General features: G+C 42.0%; 1 protein-coding gene across 1 annotated transcript in view; it reads left to right on the top strand.

Annotated features, from left to right (window-relative positions):
* The window catches only part of LOC122531282 (protein kinase 4-like), a gene marked incomplete at its 3' end in the record, with an annotated part of 38,779 nt that extends 20,946 nt beyond the window's left edge, over positions 1-17,833 (top strand). Inside the window, exons 4-6 of the mRNA XM_043659086.1 lie at positions 15,130-15,377; positions 15,697-16,198; positions 16,300-17,833. Of these exons, the coding sequence (XP_043515021.1) occupies positions 15,130-15,377; positions 15,697-16,198; positions 16,300-17,833 (2,284 nt within the window). The remainder of the gene's footprint in view (positions 1-15,129; positions 15,378-15,696; positions 16,199-16,299) is intronic.
* Between the last annotated feature and the right edge of the window lie 75 nt (positions 17,834-17,908).

Genomic DNA, 17,908 nt, shown 5'->3' with positions numbered 1-17,908 from the left:
CTCGGTGAGAAACAAAGCGGTGAATTCGATTCGGCCCAGTGTTTCGTCTCTGTGGAAAAAAGAAAGAAAAAATCGAAAAAAAGATTAAATCCTACCCCTCGTACGTACGCTGAAATATCCCGATTATAACCCGGTTCCCGGGCTCGTCAGCAAACGTTACGAACCTTGCTTCCGGTCCAGACGACCAGAAAGAATCGTCTGGTCGGAAAGGAATAGTAGACACACGCTTTGTCGCGGCAGACAGCGCACAGCTCAAAGAGCCTTACGAGGTTTATCTTGGAGCTCGAGGTAAACCCGTCGACCCGTCGTGCGACTTCTGTCATATCGTAGGCGTAGACGTTGAATCTACGGTCGGTGGTGATCTTCTTCGTGCCTGTTCGTTCGTCGCCTCCCGTTTCACCCTTGCGAGGCGACGGTTCGCCTGCCGGTAACCCCGGGAATTGGATCTTTCCCCCGGTGGCTATCGACACCGATATCGGAGGAAATGAAATCCTGCGAGGGCGAGCCTCGGCAACAGATCGGCAGACATTCCCATGTAAATATACACAGCTCGCCAGACCACGCGAAATAAACGATCGCCAGGCCCGGTGAAATGTTTATTTTCGAATGCGTGTTGCGAATTTGCGTCGTACAATACCGTTTCTTTTTTCCTTTCTTTTTTTTTAATTTTTTTACTAAGATTAATAAAATAAAATATAAAAACAAAAATAAAATATCTTTTAGTATATTTAATTAAATAGTAGAGAAATTTAATACCTTTTACCAAAATATAAAAAAATATATATGTATATAAATATATAAAATACAATACTAGAAAACAATTGACAATCTTTCAGTTCAGTGAGTCCCTGAACGTTACAGGTAAACGTAACAGAGGTTTCATCAACTTGACGAAGTTCATGTTCCTGTTCTTCTCACGGATGAACTGGACTGCTTTCTCAAAAAAAATTCTTCGCATTTTACATTTTTAATGAAGTAGAAATGTAAATTTACTTTTTTTCTTTTTCCTGGTATTTTAACATGGGAGAAGCATCGAACTTGTTCCGTTTCTAATGGCACTTCTCTCCAGAGGAGAGAGATTACAGATATGACACTGTATATAGGAGGAATCTGCCACGAGACTTCGATTTATCTCTCAATTTACATTCTGACGAAGCGTTGCTCTGCAGGTATGAACGATATTCTCGGCACTCGGCGTAAGAATTTATATCCGTGTTGGCTTTCCAATTGGATCAAGGCCTGTGAATCCTCCTTTCCGCAAACTTCCGTTCTCGATTAATAATTTAAGGTTATACCTAGCGTCGGTGCTTAAGGGGTTTTTCCCCTTTTCGACGAGCCTTTCGACATCATTCTCCTTCGTTTACTTTCGCGAGACGAATTGCGCCGAGTAAATTAAAAGCATCGAGCTGCAAGAAACCGCGATAGCTCGTCGATCGCAAAAAAAAAGAAAAAGAAAGAAAAAAATACTACTAAAGCGACGCGACTTTCAGCAACCGTTTTTCCATCTCTGATCTCGCGATTCCCAGTTTTCCATTCGATATCGTTATCGAGAATAATGGCGAAAAACTCGGTTGGAAAAAAAAAGCTTCCAGATCGACACAGTGGATAATTTTAAATCACGTTGGCGAGGAATCGAGGGGAATTTTGGGGAGGTTTGGAGACGTCCCCGGTGAATTTTAATCATCGGGAGCGTCGAGGAGCTGCGTGGAGTTTTAGAAAAAGGCTAAACCCTGTTTTTCAGGAATCGAAGCAGTCTTTCAAAAAAACTTTGCCGAGGAGTATTACAGCTCGCCGTGCCAGAAACACGGAAATTGGTTTAAGTTTATTCGATCGTGAATATTCGAACACAAAAATTAATTAACGTTCCTTCTCTAAATTAAAGAGGAACTTTCATATATCACCGGATGTTTTTTTTTTTTTTTTTTTAGATTTCTCGCCTCTTCTTTCATAAAAGCAGGAATTATATCGCGTGGTTATATTAGTCTTTTCAATCGTCTATCGTGAATGGGAAGGAAAAATTGTGTCACGTGTCGTCACTTTTTTTTTTATCGTCTACCAGAGATTAAAATACATTATACATACGAATGAAGAAATTATTCAAGAGATATCTCCGAGTTTCTAGATCCTCCGTGATTGCAGTCTCTCTTTCTCTCTCTTTCTCTCTCTCTCTCTCTCTCTCTCTTCTCTCATTTGCCTTCGTGTTTCGCCGAGCAGAAATCTCGAAAAATGTCCACGTGGAGCAAGAAACGTCTCGAGATACGGAGAAAATTAGCTTGCCAACGACGTGCGAAATTATCGTTCGTTACCACGAATATCTACCCCTCGTTGTATCATTTTTCATCCTCTTTGCTCGCTCGCGAGGAATTAAATTACCGATCGACTCGACTCGTTTCGTTTCGTTTCGTTTTTTCGGCAGTCGAAGAATTCAAAAAACTTTCGTAAGATGTGGTTCGCGAATATTTGATGGCAATGACAAAAACGAGACCGCATGTGGAAGGCAGGGTTTTCTGCAAGCGCAACGTACGACGATTCAAAGGGTTTACAAAATTATTAAAAAGCGTATTCGTCCGTCGCGAATCGAAGCAGCGGGAACAGACGCTTTTATAACCATTTGCTCTGGCAGTTGATTGCGGACCATAACGAGTGACCGAACCGTATACAATAATTCGTCGTTTTCTTTTTGAATTCGTCGGTACGATATCACTGGATAGATTATTGAGAAGTAATAAATTTATTATTTGTTTTTCCTATTTTGTTTTACTCAAATATACTTAAAACTGAGAAAAATATTACAATTTTGGGACAGAAAATTCTCGACGTGCAACGTCATTCCAGCGCAAGAGGTTAACCGCTTGCGCTGGCCACTGACTGCGGACTATAACGAGTGACCGAACCGTATACAATAATTTATCGCTTTCTTTTTGAACTCGTCGGTACGATATCACTGGATAGAAATGAGTAATAAATTTATTATTTGTTTTGCCTATTTTGTTTTACTTAAATATACTTAAAACTGAGAAAGTATTACAATTTTGGAACAAAAGATTTTCGATGTTCGTAGCACGTCATTCCAGCGCGCAAGAGGTTAAAAAACGATTCGGTGAATTGAAAAGCGAAGCGGTGGTAGTGTATCCTGTTTGATTCTCGATTCGTGGCAGCGAACGAGGGAGGGAAAAAAGCAAAAGGCAGTTGGTTTGATTAACAACGGGAACAGTGGTGGTTTTAATTGCCCGTCTAACGAGCGAATTCCGTAGTTTTAGTTTCACCGAGCGGGATGAAATTAGGAAGAGAATCCTCTCAATCTTCCGGCCAATTGCCACCATTCCTCGCCAATTAGCGTACATTCGTATATTCGTCTTGCAATCGTCGAGTCCATACGTTCAACAATCGACAAACCTTTTTTCGCTTACCTTGGAACGATTTCAGCTCGGTTGGGAAGAAGGTTGCGCGAGACGGTGGTAATAAAAAAGCTGGATGCGATGGTAACGATATTTTCGAGTCTCCAGCGTCTAAATTTCACGAACTGGGTTAACGCAACCGTGACCCCCTTTCGATCTCGCGAAATCTCGTTTCGACGGAGGACGAATATGATCGAGCGAACATTGTTCGCTTCCCAGCGGAGAACAAATAAAAGGTACCGACGAACGTGAAACTCCACCTTCTTGCCTTCGTCTTTCTTTTCTTTTCTTTTTTTCTTTCTTTCTTTCTCTCTCTCTTTTTTATTTTTTTTTTTTTACGAGTTGTTTCAGCGCGAGGCTTTTGCTTTTAGAAAGGGCAAGACTCCGTTGTCCTGATCTGATGATATTTCGCGTTGTTAACGCGAAATTGTTCGCGCGTCAACGAGAATTCTTCTCGGAGGATCTACTGGATGATCCAGATGGTCTAAATTGCTTCTGATAAAAAATACAGACGGTGCTGCGTCTCTTTGAATGTTGCTCGTAACTTCGGGGGACGAGTTGACGCCGTACTCGGGGAAAGTTTCGCATAAACTCCGCTCGTGTAACACGCTACTCTAGGTGTGCTTACTTACACACGTGTGGGCAGTGCGCCCTAACTTTGTTTCATTCTTGGAACGCTGTCCCTAGTCGGTAAAATAAGGAACGTTACACATTCGAGAACATCGCTCGAACTTTGGAGTGTCGTAAATTTGAAAAACAACGGTGTCTCGATCGGTGTCAAATTGTTCTTTGTCTGTCGCGTTACGTCTTCATTCTCTCGTCTAATGCCCCATAGATTCTCGCGATCGGGAAATCTCGTTTCCATGGGAAATGAAGGCTGGAAGTAGCTGCGAGGCGAACCGAAGATACAGAAAAATTGGTGAAAAATTTCATGTTAATTTCATTTCTGTTATAAAAAAGGGACGAAAAAACACGTCTCGACGAAGAGAAACCAATGTATTTACAATTTTTATTAATCACGGATAACGAAAACTTATCTTTGGTTCTTGTGGATCTCCCGAACGAGTAAAGAGACTTATTTGGAAAATTTGAAGATTAACAGAAGGAGTATGTTAGAGAATGTTCTAAATCACGTATGATTTATAATATAATATAATGTTTATAATGTAATTATATAATATATTATAATATAATGTTGAAGCTTCATTATTAATGGCCACGAACAATCAGACATTCCTGTGATTATGTTACATAAGTGTATATTTAGAAATGTCCTGAAAATTGATAAAGATCGTTTCAATCAATCAAACAGTCTTTCACTCAATTAAAATTAAATTGCAAATGAAAAGGAAACACTGTTACAATCTCTCACTGGTAAGACTCGCGTAGAAGTAATTAACCTCAATGAAATGGGCATGATATTTTGAAGAAGTTACGTACAATCAACGTTCATGTGTCTACTACACATGGATTCTTCATTCAGTTTCATTCGAAAATTCGAGCGATCCTCGTGCCTTCTGGGAACCGCCGACTGTCGGCTGGAAGAAAGTGAAACAGCAAATTTCACGGGAGGAGGATCGGTAACCATCGGTTTCGCAGCTTTCGAACACTTTGAAATCTCGTTCGGTCTAGCTGGCAACAGGAGAACACGGTGGGAACTTTGCCAGCGAGTCTCGGCGAACATTTACAGAAAGAGACAGAGACGCGGCAGTTCCGCCTAGAGATTTGGTATTCACGAGGAAGCGCGAATCGAAGGGTTCTCCCTCCTCCCCTTTGGTGGAAGTTTCGCGACGTTCCGTCAAGACTCGCGAAGAATACGAGAATCTCCGATCGATGGTCTCTCCGTCCAATCTTTCGAGGACCTTCCGACTTTGCGAGCGACGTAAGGAATGGGGAAAAAAAAGAAGAAGAAGAAAAGGGAAGAGACTCGCGTGTCAAGACGATTTAGACTCCATCGGAACGTTTACGAGCCCCTCGAGTTCGATCTGATGGGCTCGCGAGAAAGAACTCTCTGAAGTTTCTCGCGCGTTTTTAACGGAAAAAAATTGCTGATGTTAATCATTCTTGTCTTCTTCCATATTACTGGCAGAAATAAGTGACAAAGAACTGACGTTGAACTAATGCAATGGAATGGCTCGTTCACTTTAGATCGCACATTTTTGCACCCAACTTCAATTCCAAAATTTCCGACCATTGAAATTAATTCGTGAAATTCAGGTGCTAGTCAAATTGTCCACTCAACGAGTCGAGTGCACATCCCTCCGATTGAAGCTTCTTCGATTCGTTCGTTGTTCGAGTCCCTCGATTAAATCCATTCTCGTCGGTTCAGTAACGATCCTCTCTGTCAATTAAAATTAAAACGACGGGCTATCGATCGTCGGAAATCGTAGACTTTCGAGAGCTGTGGGTGCAAGATCGTTGGGTGAATCGAAGTCGAAGGGTGGTTTTCGACGATAGGGGGAATTGTCAGGGAGTTTTGGATCAAGGTTGAACGAGGACACGGCGCGGTGTTCGCGTATCAGAAATCCATTCGGTCCGCGTAGACATGGAAAACACGGTGTATCCGTGGCACGGATGCCGGGAGGAGGGATCGTATCGAATCTCCAAGCCGCGTACGAGAGTTCATACATACGTACGTACAGCCAGAATTCGATAATGGAATTCTGGGTCATCGGACAATCGCGCCACGCGGCGATACATCATCCCCTCGCTCTCTGTCTCTCTATTCAGAGAAGATTATGTACGTAGCCAAAGCTTCACACGATCGGTCCACGGCCCCGCGAGTTAATTTTAGACAAACTTCGTTCGCGAATATACCACGAAACACTCGTGGATCGTAATTTTAGCGAATTCCGACGATCATCGATCTTCGAGTGCGAGGCTTTAAAATTAAGAAACCCAAACCCGTTGATTTGCAACCGTCTTCGATTTTTTCTTCTTTTTTTTTTTTCCTTCTTTGTTACAAAGTATCAGAAAATGTGAAAGTCAAGGTTCGAGTACTGTCATTCTGTCTGACGAAATATTTGAGGATCGATATTTATTGTATACAGTTAAAACTTGGTTTTCACGAACGGAATTAATATTGACAATGAATCCCCATCGTCGGAGCAGCTGTTACATGTTACATTTGTTGCAGTGGCATCGTTTGTTTGCATTCACGATAAATTCCTCGTGTCAAATATTGTTTCAGTGAGAGAAGTTATCCCAACTGCTTTGTCTCTTTGACATGTTCTTTGACACGATCGAGATACTGTGAAAATCTGTGTACACGGTTAACTTTTACACGGTTCGTTAGATATGTTTCACTCACTGCTGAAAGGCTTGTAAAATATATGAAGGTGTAAAAGCTTTCGCTTCGTTACCGACATCTGGTCTGAATAAGTGGTGCAACTTCACAAATATTTATGCACGTCGAACAGTTTTTCTCATAAATTTCAACTTCAAGTAAGTGCGTTTAATTTATCTGATGAAAGGCAAACTCTTCACCGTGGTTTGACAGTGTTTGTCCTTTTTTCGCTTTATTTAATTAATTCACTTGATTGCTTCAAGTCAGAACAAACATCCGTCGAAGCTATAAGTCCAAAGCATTGAAAGTCCCGATGATTTTCACCGATAGTCGGAATAGTTGGCGCAGGATCATAAGTCGGTTAAATTGAAGTGATTTCGGAAAGTTTCGTGAAAGTTTCATAAAACGAGAGCTTCGTTTCTGGGACTTGCCAGAAACTTTCCGGAGTTCTTCTTTTTTTTTTTTCCCCTTCTTGGTTCCATTTCCTCTCCGCTCTCGAAAAGTGTCGCGAGAAACTGAAGCATAATGGTGGAAAATTTGGACACACCTCATCAGAGAAAGAAGCATGAACTCCTCTCGTTAAAAGCAGCTTCGAAGCATCTTTCCTAACTATTCCAACCTGGTTTATTAAATTTTTTTATACGCGAAGGAAGAAAAAAAGAGAATAGTCGAGTTAAGGCAGAAAATGTTCGTATAAAATCCGCAGCTGCGCAACGTATGCATGTAGAAATTGAATTTTAATGTGCAAATCGCCAGGTTTATAAAACGCGGCGTAGATTATTAAAAAAAAGAGCGATTTTCGATTAAAAATTTTTCAATAGCAGTTTAGAGCGGCAGCCAAAAGTTTGAAAATTGAAAATCCTGAAAATTGAGGGAATTGAAAACTTGAACGGTCGTTAAATGAAATGCAACAGGAGTTTCTTTTACAATTTTACAACACGATCCCAAAGCGAGACCAGACAAGTCAGTGACGAATTTAAAACAAAAACCGAATTAATTCCTTCAACTAGTGGAACGCTGCTCGACAGTGTGCGCAGAATACTAAATTCGCGCTTCGCAAGGGAAAACTGTGTATGTGTGTGTGTGCACGAGCGAGTCCAACAATAAGAACAAGGGAGGTAGATCTTCCTCCTCGATTTATTGCTTTATTTCTGCAGTATTCTGCCTTCATGCAACGAACTCTGACAATCAAATCCAGCGTGAAAAGCAATCGAAGCAGAAAGCATTCTAACCGAAACTCTCTCTCTCTCTCTCTCTCTCTCTCTCGTCGAAAAAGAAAGAGGAAAAACGAAAAAGGAGGAAGAACGAATCGATTTTACGAGCGCTCTTTAACTCGAATTAAAATGAAAAAAAAAAATCTTCGAGATAGTAAAAAAAAAAAAAAAAAAAAAAAAAAAGAAAATGAGGACAGTTCCTGAAAACGTGTCCCGTCGTTATTCGCGTCGCGGATAATTCCCCGATTAAAAATTTAACTTATAATTAAATGAAACGCGATGGCGTCGTCCGACTTATCGTCGCGTTTCCGAGTGACTAGTGGAGAAGTTTCGAAATTTCCGAGAAACTGCGCGAAGAATGGGTACTGGAAACGGCCGTTTCCGGTGAAAACTCGGACGGAAATCCTCGTTTGCTGCCGATGGACGTGGGAAATCGTCGCGAGTTTGCATAAATCTGGAGGAGAGACGCGCGCGTGTCTTTCACGAAGATGGGCAAAAGTCGACTTCACTCGATGAGAAATTGTATTTATTGTCTCATATTTTGTTTCGTTGAACAGAATCTTAACAACGATCCAATTAGCCTCATTTTACTTTGTATCCTACGTTTTTTTTTTTTTTTTCACATCTTGTAGCAGTTGAGGACAAGTTGGAATTTCTTCTCGAAAATTGTAAAAATTCGAACGTTCACAATCGTCGAAAAATTTTTCTCGTAATCAGATCCCGATCACGATCTCGAAGACGACTCTCCTTTGCAACTTCCTGTTTGACGATTTTCTCTCGTCTCACTTGCGACAGCAGTGATCATTGTAGGTAGAAAATATCAAAAATATTTTTATATTTTCATTTATTTGCTCGATATCCAGGCAACCAAAGCCACGTGAGTGTTAAGGTTTCTCCGAGAAATACAATTGGACTCGCGAGAGAAACGGGCCATTTGTCTGTCAATAGCCTGAATCGAACTTGCAATTATGTACATACTGCAGAAGGTCCGATATTCTCAGGCCACATTCGAGGCGTGATTCCCATATGTGCGTCGCGACCACGCGAAATCGATAATCACCACCCCGCCCCTGTAGTCACAGTGACAACGTAAATCAAACTCCAGGCAGTTAATCGAGTCTCCTGGTACAGTTATTAGAAGAATTCAACGATTGTTGTTACTACGAGCAGACATATGATTACGAACGAATATTAGAGACTATCGTCAAGATGGAGAGATCGACACAAAGATAGAATGAAGGAAAGAATGAAGAAACTATCGTTGAATTATTAAAATGAAAAAACTAACTAATAAATGTGATCGAAAGAGAAATTAAGGAAGTAATCCAATGTCTTTTCCAAACACGCTACGACTTTATAGTTAATTGATAAATAATAATTTTTTTAAATTATTATTAATAATAATTAAATTTTTATAATAATAATAATAGTAATCAATAATTTTAAACTCTTAATAATAATAATTAAACTTCTATACATTAGAAGCTACAGTTTTCTGTCTAATACAATATAAATGTTTAGTTCTTGGTACTACTGCATTTCTAGAAAAAGAGAAAAGAGCCAAACCGAGTGCTTTTCAGTTAACTTCAGATCTATCGAAGACGATAGAGATCCTTAACATTTTAGAGATAGAGATCCTGACAATTTTAATCGACAACATCCCTCTTAACGAACGAAAATAGCCTTTCTCTCCGCGTTTATTAGGTACATCTCCAACGATATTAGCCAGTGTATAAACATCGAATGGTATGAAGGATTCAAACGAAACTCGCGGTGAAAGTGGAACGTAAACTCCGGTCCACCGGAGTTAGCCAAGCCGGAGAAACGATTATTAACCAGCTAGTTTGGCGGTTGGTGTTTGCAGCGGAACACCAGCGGGCAGTGTCAGAGTTTCTCGCAAAAATCGGCAAACACACCGTCCACGTGTGGAACTCGGCGGCCTCCGTTTAATTAAACGTTTCAACTGACGCATGCAATTAAACTTGCGAGGATTCGCCAATGCGATTGCCGTGTACACCGTTGTTGTTTCATCGATATCTCTTTGCGTCGATGCTGACAGCCGTTGCATCTTTAATCGCGCAACAATCGAACGCGTTTTCACACAGCCGATTTCATTTAATCAGATCGTTTCGCAGTCGTCCATCTTGCAAATCGACCGACTTTCGAACTTTTTTCCCCTTTTTTCGTTGATCGATGCCTCTTTTTTTTTTTTTTTTTTTTTTTTTAGAAATTTTCGGTTAAACTAGTTTCGCAGCGAAGATTTGGGGAGATCTCGCTCGTTTCTGAACCCTTGTGAACGAGTTGCGATCGAGTTTCTGTCATGTTCGTAGCTTCGTGATAGAATCGCTCCATCTGTTTGGACTGAATTTTAATCGGTGCTCCAATGAATGAATTAATTCATATTAATTTGCCACTTGCTTCAATGTGAACTTGCGTTATATAAATGAAAAATCGTCAGCAGCGTGGGAAATCAATGGACTCGTACTACCATACTCGTTTCTGCAAACTCCAGACGACATGAATCATGCGTTCGACTGGTTACAAAGGCAATTTTACCGTGTAAAATATTTTGAAGTTTGACGAAGCTAACGTTGAGCAGCGAAATTTCGAAACCGTTTCGTTTAACACGCGTAACGTATATATATTCGTAAAACATACGAGATGTTCCACAGACTTGGCGGAAACGAAAAGTAGTTGCAGCAGTTGCACTAGGACATTTTGAAATTTGAGCGGCACAGGTGCGAGATCTGAGAGTTTTTCAGAGTCGAATTAGGGAGTTTCGGGTTTTCCTAAGAGAGTAAAGTTCGCTATTCAAGTCTAAGCTTCCTCCAGCTTTTATAAAAAATAGATTTCGTAAAAATGGAGCGCTGCTGCCACCTATTTTACGATTTTCCGTGATAACAACCACTTGCAGACGAATTTTCCACGTAGAGAATTTCGCTCGTAATCTTTGAATTAGCCACGCGCGGAGACACGTTCCTGTCCGTCTGCGGTAAGCTCCAAAGCGAAGTGAATCGAAGATTAGAATTAAACCGAGATTAAAATTTAATTGTCCGGAGCATTAAATGAATTTTAGAGAAAGATGCGTTTGAATTAGTCACACGCGAGGACACGTTTCCGTCTGCGGTGAGTTTTGAAATGAAGTGAGTTGAAGATTAGAATTAAACCGAGATTAAAACTTAATTGTCCGGACCATTAAACGAGTGAGAATTTTAGAGAAAGATCCTTTTGTTACGTCTTCGAGTTGTGCTCGAGGACACGTTTCTGTCTCTCTCTCTCTCTCTCTCTCTCTGCGGTGAATTTCGAAGTGACTCGAAGATTAGAATTAGACCGAGATTAAAATTTAATTTGACCATTAAGTAAGAATTTTAGAGAAAGATGCTGTAAAGCGCAGAAGATCGTACGTATCGTATTTAAATTGAATGGAATAAAATAAGATAGTGTAGGATGAATAATTCAAACAATGTCGATGCGATCGTTTATATATTAGGTTTCATAAACTGCTTTCTTGCAGCGTTAGGTTAGAATACAGCGATATACGTGTTGTCGGCTGTATTGTAAATTCATGTGCATAGAGTGAGAGCTACCAAACGTGATGGAAGGATGTCGTAGAGTAATATCCAACTGAATGTAAAGTCATGAATATTTATGAGGCTTATTAGACATCAATTGTTAATTGCTGATGATCTTCTTCAAGGAGAACTATCGTAATCAATAGTTTGTAATATGAATCAGAGGATAGGAGGGCATTGTAACAGATTTTAGTAATAAAATAAAATAAATAAAATAAAAAAAGAAGAAGACAATTAAAACATTAGAAGTACTTGCAAATTAATCTTTTAAATACTGCAAATACCTGACGACGTTCGATTTCACAGATATATTTTTCAGTCACTTGGGAGGGAAGTAACTTCAAGAAATTTACGAACGAAAACTCATCATTGTGTCTTTTTGAACCATCTGAGCTATTAAATTTACTTACTAAATTACTATAAACCGGCATTGTCTCGGCACATTCGTCTCGCGACTCCGCCAGTCACTGCCGAGAGGCAATAAGCTGAATGCAGAAAACGAAGAGAAAAACGGAAGAAGCAGAAAAGAAGGGGAAAAGAAAATGAAAAGGGGTGAGAGAATGGAAATGAAAAGTCTAATAAGGCGTGGCTGAGGGCGATCGTTCCTCTATGGGAGCAACGTGACAAAAGATCCCTTCTCTACGTTCCCTCCATTTTTCTATCCTCATCGTTTCCCGAGCGTCGCCTGTTTTCTTTTTCTGTTTTTCTTTCTCTCTCTCTCTCTTTCTCCCTCTTTCCCGCGCTTTCCACCCGCGGGAAATGACGGCGAGGCGGTCAAAGGCCTACGAACCAGTTCTCCGGTTTTTGCGAATCCGGGTCTCCTTGAAATTAAACGTGAGACGTTGCTTCAGCGCGGCGAGAAGACTTTCTGCCGAAAGATCCTCGACAGAGAATAAAGTTAGGAGAGAAAGAGTCTCAAACAGAATCTCTGGTGCGTGCCCTTAAACATTAATCGGTTATTCGTGAAATCTTACGGTAGGAGGGTCCCGTGAAACCCCTTTGGTTAAGCAAAGATTCGACTCGAGAATAAAATGAGAAGTCTGAAGGAATATTCTAGTCGTTTCGGGAAGAATCTGTGTGCGGTGCGTGCACGTAACTCTTAAACATTAACCCCGCGAATTTACTTTCCAAACGTTTCCACGTTTTCAGTTTGCAGATCATTAATTATTCTTCGTGACCGTGGGATCTTTGCCTTTGCAAAGGAAATTACGGAGAAAAGTAAAATTAGAAAGCGGTCGAATATTTTAGTTGCGTAGGAGAATGCAATCGGCGTGTATTTTCACTAAATGTTAATTCATTTAATTCGACTTACTTTCGACTCTGTAACATGCAACGAAAATCTCAAGTTTTATATAGAAGATTCTCCAAAGCAAAGACTCTCCGTCCAGAGGATCTTGACGAAAACATTGAGAATGAAATCAGAAATCCTGTTTCCTAATTCCACGGATCGTTCGGGAACATTGCGAACGGGATCTTGAAGAATTGTTCGAAGTTTCGAGTTAATCTCTTTAAGACGTTCGTCCTCCTTCGTATATGAATTTCTCCGGAGGGTTTCTAATTAAGCAGAGCTACGGCTGCAGCGCCTCGTCAAGGAAGATTTAAAACTCCCGCCCTCCCGTCATGTCCAACAAAGAGGCTCGCAATAAACGTCATCGTTCTTCTGCATGGAAGAAACGATACACAGGAGATAAATAAGCGAATGGAGACCACGGATCCGAATCACGGATCGTCCAGTCGTACCCCATTCGCCGAGTATGCATTTTCTTCGATCGAATGTCGGTGGCACACGTATCGAGGCGAAGAATCGTGTTCCTCCTGCAGGAACAATTCGTCGTCGTTCGTCGAGAATTTTCTCGAGGCTTCCACGGTGGAAGATCGAAACGAGACAGTGAGGTCGACTGGTTCCGGACGCGCGGAACGTATTCCAGCGAAGCGAGCTGGAAAACGCGAGACAACCGCCGCGAAGTTCTCGAAAGAACAGATCGTTCGGGGAATCACGCAGGGGTTTGCGAAATACTTGGATCTGATCGATTTCGTGGAAAAAGTAATTTCTCAACTTTCGGCAAATTTAATCGGGGAACGATTCGAGGGGAATTTTAAATTGCTTCGTTTCATGGTTAATTTGTTAGGGATTAAACTGTGGAGATTTTTGAAATTGAGTTCTAAGTGGATCAAGACTCTCTCTCCCTCACGGTCGGTGTGAGCGATGACGTATACTACAATCGGTACATCACATTGCAACATTTAAGAATATATATATTATTATATATATATTATATATATATATTATTTTTATAATAATTCTTAAATCTTGCAATGTGATATGTACATATATATTATTTTTACAATAATTCTTAAATCTTGCAATGTGATGTGTCTGTATATATATGAAAATATGAGCGTAATATAATTAAAAGTTCATCGTAAAAAGAGTTTGAATACGTTAATATATCTATACCTCTGACGTAACACGCAATACGTCTGTACCGCTGTGATTCTGATGCACGTAAAAACTACACAAACGTACTCGTTTAATAGTTCAGATACAAACAGCGAACGCACACTTGCTGAAACACGCGTGGAAACACGCGCAGATAATTCCTTTTAAAAATGTACGAGCCGGATCATCAACTGGAAACAACCACCCTGATTCAATATCTCTGCAAAGACAGAGCGAACGATGGAACCAGTCGATCGTTTGACCCGGCAAAGCGATAGTTCGCGAGAATGAAACTTTCTTTTTAATTATATCCTCGCTACTTTGACCCCTTTGATTTGTTCGCCGTGCCCTTCTTCGCGGATTTAATCTTCGTGGAACGACGATTCTCTTCGTTCGTTTCGATCCATCGCGCGCGCTCTTTAAAGTGGAGATCGTCGAAACCGATCGGAACTGAGAAGTAACAAACGATCATCCCTCCCGAGATTGGAAAAATCGGTGGTTTTCCTGCCAGCAAGGATGAAAGAGATAGAGAGAGAGAAAAAAAAATAAACAACAAGATCGCTGCGAAGAACTCTCGTCCTCGTTTCGGCGAACGGCGAGATAATTCGACTAATTGTCCGAGCGAATCCTTGATCGTGTCACTCGTAAATCATCCCTTTGATTGGCTCTTCTTCCAACTTTCAAGACAATCGACATCGCTTTCTCGTTGCGTAAATCCCTGCGTCGCGCGAATTACCACTCGACGCTTATGTTATTGAGCTCCGAAGGGAACTCGGAAGATTCGCGGGAAACCTCGTAGGATTCTTTTCTTCGATTTTTCCTTGGTTCGAATCGAAATTGAAGAACGTGTCTCTTTAAAACCCGGGGAATTCTATTAGCCTCTTGCTAACGTAATTGCGCGTTATAAATTACATCTACGGCCCTTTCAAATCAACGATTTCCACATCCCTTGACCTTCTCTCGTGAGATTACATTAACTTCTTTATCGTTCGTAACAGGAACCTTTGTAAAGATCCTTCGGGAGATCCATATAGGAAATGTTTTACAAAGTTGAAGAAATGAAAGAACAAACCGCCCGTAATATTCAATTGTTTTCCAATATTTTCTCCCTCTGTTAATTCTCATTTCATCAAAGTTAACTAACTTGTGGTATAGAAAAGCCATGCTTCGTTTTCTTTCTGTTTCGAACGTTTCTCTTGATTCCGTTTCTTGTTCACAGCCTCGGACCTGGACTGCATCAGGGCGCTGTTCAACGAGAAGGAGAAGGAGCTGTCTTTGGCGGTGGCGAAGGTCGAGGAGTTGACGCGGCAGCTGGAGGAGCTGCGAGGTCGGCAGAACGGGGCCGGGACCGGAAGCGGAGGTGGCGGCGCCGGAGGCGTCGGTGGCGGAGGCGTTGGCAGCGGCGGCGGTGGACATTTGTCGACGCCGGCCAGCGCCGAGCTGGAAAAACTGAGGAGGGAGCTTATGGTGAGCCAGCCCTTTCATACTCTCTCCCGCTCTCCCGATACTGCTGGCTTCCATTTGCAATAAATTCGGCTCTGCGTTCCGCGGATGCCTTCGCCGATCTAGAATTTTCGTAATTTCTTACGTGAACATGGTTAGGGGCTTGGAATTTGTAGAAAAATCTGAGAAAATTGGATAGAAGTCGAACCATTTCTCCCGGGCCTTTTTCTTTTTTAATCTTGGAATGGTTGAGCCAAGCTCCCGGGATTCGGGCTGAATTTTATTCTAAAAAATTGACACGTGTCCCTATTTTTTTTCTTCTTTTTTTTTTTTCCATCAACAGTACCGTAATAAGATGAACGAGCAGCAGAATCAGATGGTGTCACAGCAACGATTAGCCCTGACGCAACGACAAGCGGAAATGTCGTCGATAGACGCGAAGATAGCTCAGCTTCAGGGTCGTCTCCAGCGTAAGAGAGCCCTGAATCAACGGCTGAGCCAGCAGCTTGGCTCTGGGAACCGAACGAACGCGAACACCGGTTTCACGGAGTCGAAGCTGGACTTCAACGCCGGGGGGAAGTCGAGACCCGCTGGGAACATAGCCGCCATCGAACCGTACTCCCACATACCGAACGACAACGATTTCAATCTGAACAAGAACGACCCCAAGTACCAGACACTGCCTTACAATACGAAATTCACGGTGAACTTCAAAGCGGCAGAGGACGACGTCAACAAGAATAAGATTCAGCATTCGGCCAGCGCGTCTCAGCTGGGTCAGAGAGCGGCTTTTCAACAATTTGGTCATCAGATCGCTCACAGCCAGTCCCAGTCGCATATCCAAGGTTAGTAGTTTGGAGCAGACTTTTTCATTCAGAACAGGGAAGAACAGTTTTACTTGTACAGAGTTAGATTAATATTGTGATATCAATTGGTATTCTCTCAGGTCAGTCGCAATTGCTAGGCACGAATCAACAACAGCACAACCAGAACTTGGCTAACCAACCGGTGAACATGCAACAAATCTGCAACAACAACAACAACAATAACAACAACAACAACAACAATAGCAACATGAACAACAATTTGATCGGCACGTCCCACAATTTCAGTCCGGATGGTCTGTCACAGAATCTTCGGATCCATCAGCAGCAACAACAGTCGCAGACACAGCAGCAGCAACAACAGCAACAGCAACAGCAACAACAACAACAGCACGGGAATATTCAGCAGAAGCAACACAATATTGGTTCGTCAGCGTCGAACCTCGGCACGACGGTATCCATTACTCAAACTCAGAATCACAGGAACCTTCAAACGCATCAGAAACCAGTGTCCAGCGTGGCGCCAAGTTTCTCCGTCAAGTCTCAGATCTATCAGACTTCCTCTACGAAAATTCACCCTGTGATGCCGCAGACGTTGAGCCTGATTGGCCGTGGGCACAACAACGCCCAAAATTTTGTCGGTCTGAGCACTCAGAATACCAATCAACAACAGTCGAATCAATCTGTCCCCAGTAGCCAAACACCGAATCAGGATCAGACTTACACGTCGAGGCACAACTACCCCATGATCCAGCACTCCACACAAGCAAACACTCACGTCTCTTCGTCGTCGGTCTATCAGACGCAAAATTCTCCCAATCCTCCGTCGACTATTCACACGTCGTCCAGCGGGACCAGTTTCGGGAATTCGGTTCAGAGGTACAATCAGACTCAGCCACTGACCAGCCCTACATCCAGCAACGAGCAGAACGACAAGATGAAGTTCGAGCAAGGGAAAGGCCAAGAGAAGTTCGAACTCATGCTCCCGGTCAAACACGAGCAGCAGAGGTACGAACCGAATCAGGTGTTCAAGTACGATTCTCATCAGGTGAAGTACGACCAACATTCGAAGTACGATCAGCATCAGTCCACGAAACTGTACGAGCAGTCGAACAAGCACGAGCAAACCGGCAATCAGACGAGTAAGTACGACAACGTGTCGAAGATCGAGCAAGGAAAGTACGAACCTGTTCAGAATAAACACGAGCAAATTCACGGAACAAAGTACGACCCTAATCAGAATACTCAACAATACGGCAAGCACGATCAACACGAGGTCAGACCGTCGGTGGTCAAGTACGAGCACAATGCAGGCTTCAAGCACGAGTCGTCGAACAAATACGAGATCGGCGGTGGGCAACAGTTCAAGCAGGAGCCGGTCAAATTCGAGAACAGTCAGATTAAATTCGAACAGGGCTCCATGACGAAACACGATCACAACGGGAAGTTCGAAATGCCTGCGAAAACCGCGGAGAAGACGTTCGAGTTCGACAGGTTGAAGAACGAGAACGAGAGGAAGAGCACGGGCGAGGACAAGACGAAACCGGCGTTACCTCCGAAACCGAGCAAACCGAATCCTCCGCCACGGTTGACACATCACGAAAAGATCGACAATTCGAACGACGACTGCAAGAACAATTTGGGAATCAGTACGAGGTTCGTATATCACTTCGTCGTTTATTTTTGTAATTTCAATTTTTTCTCTTGTTTTTTTTTTTTTTTTTTTTTTTT

Source organism: Frieseomelitta varia, unplaced genomic scaffold, assembly GCF_011392965.1.
Source record: "Frieseomelitta varia isolate USP_RPSP 00005682 unplaced genomic scaffold, Fvar_1.2 scaffold_381, whole genome shotgun sequence".
Lineage (NCBI taxonomy): Eukaryota > Metazoa > Arthropoda > Insecta > Hymenoptera > Apidae > Frieseomelitta > Frieseomelitta varia.
The sequence above is the reverse complement of the archived record's forward strand: the minus strand, read 5'-3'. Positions and strand labels throughout refer to the sequence as shown.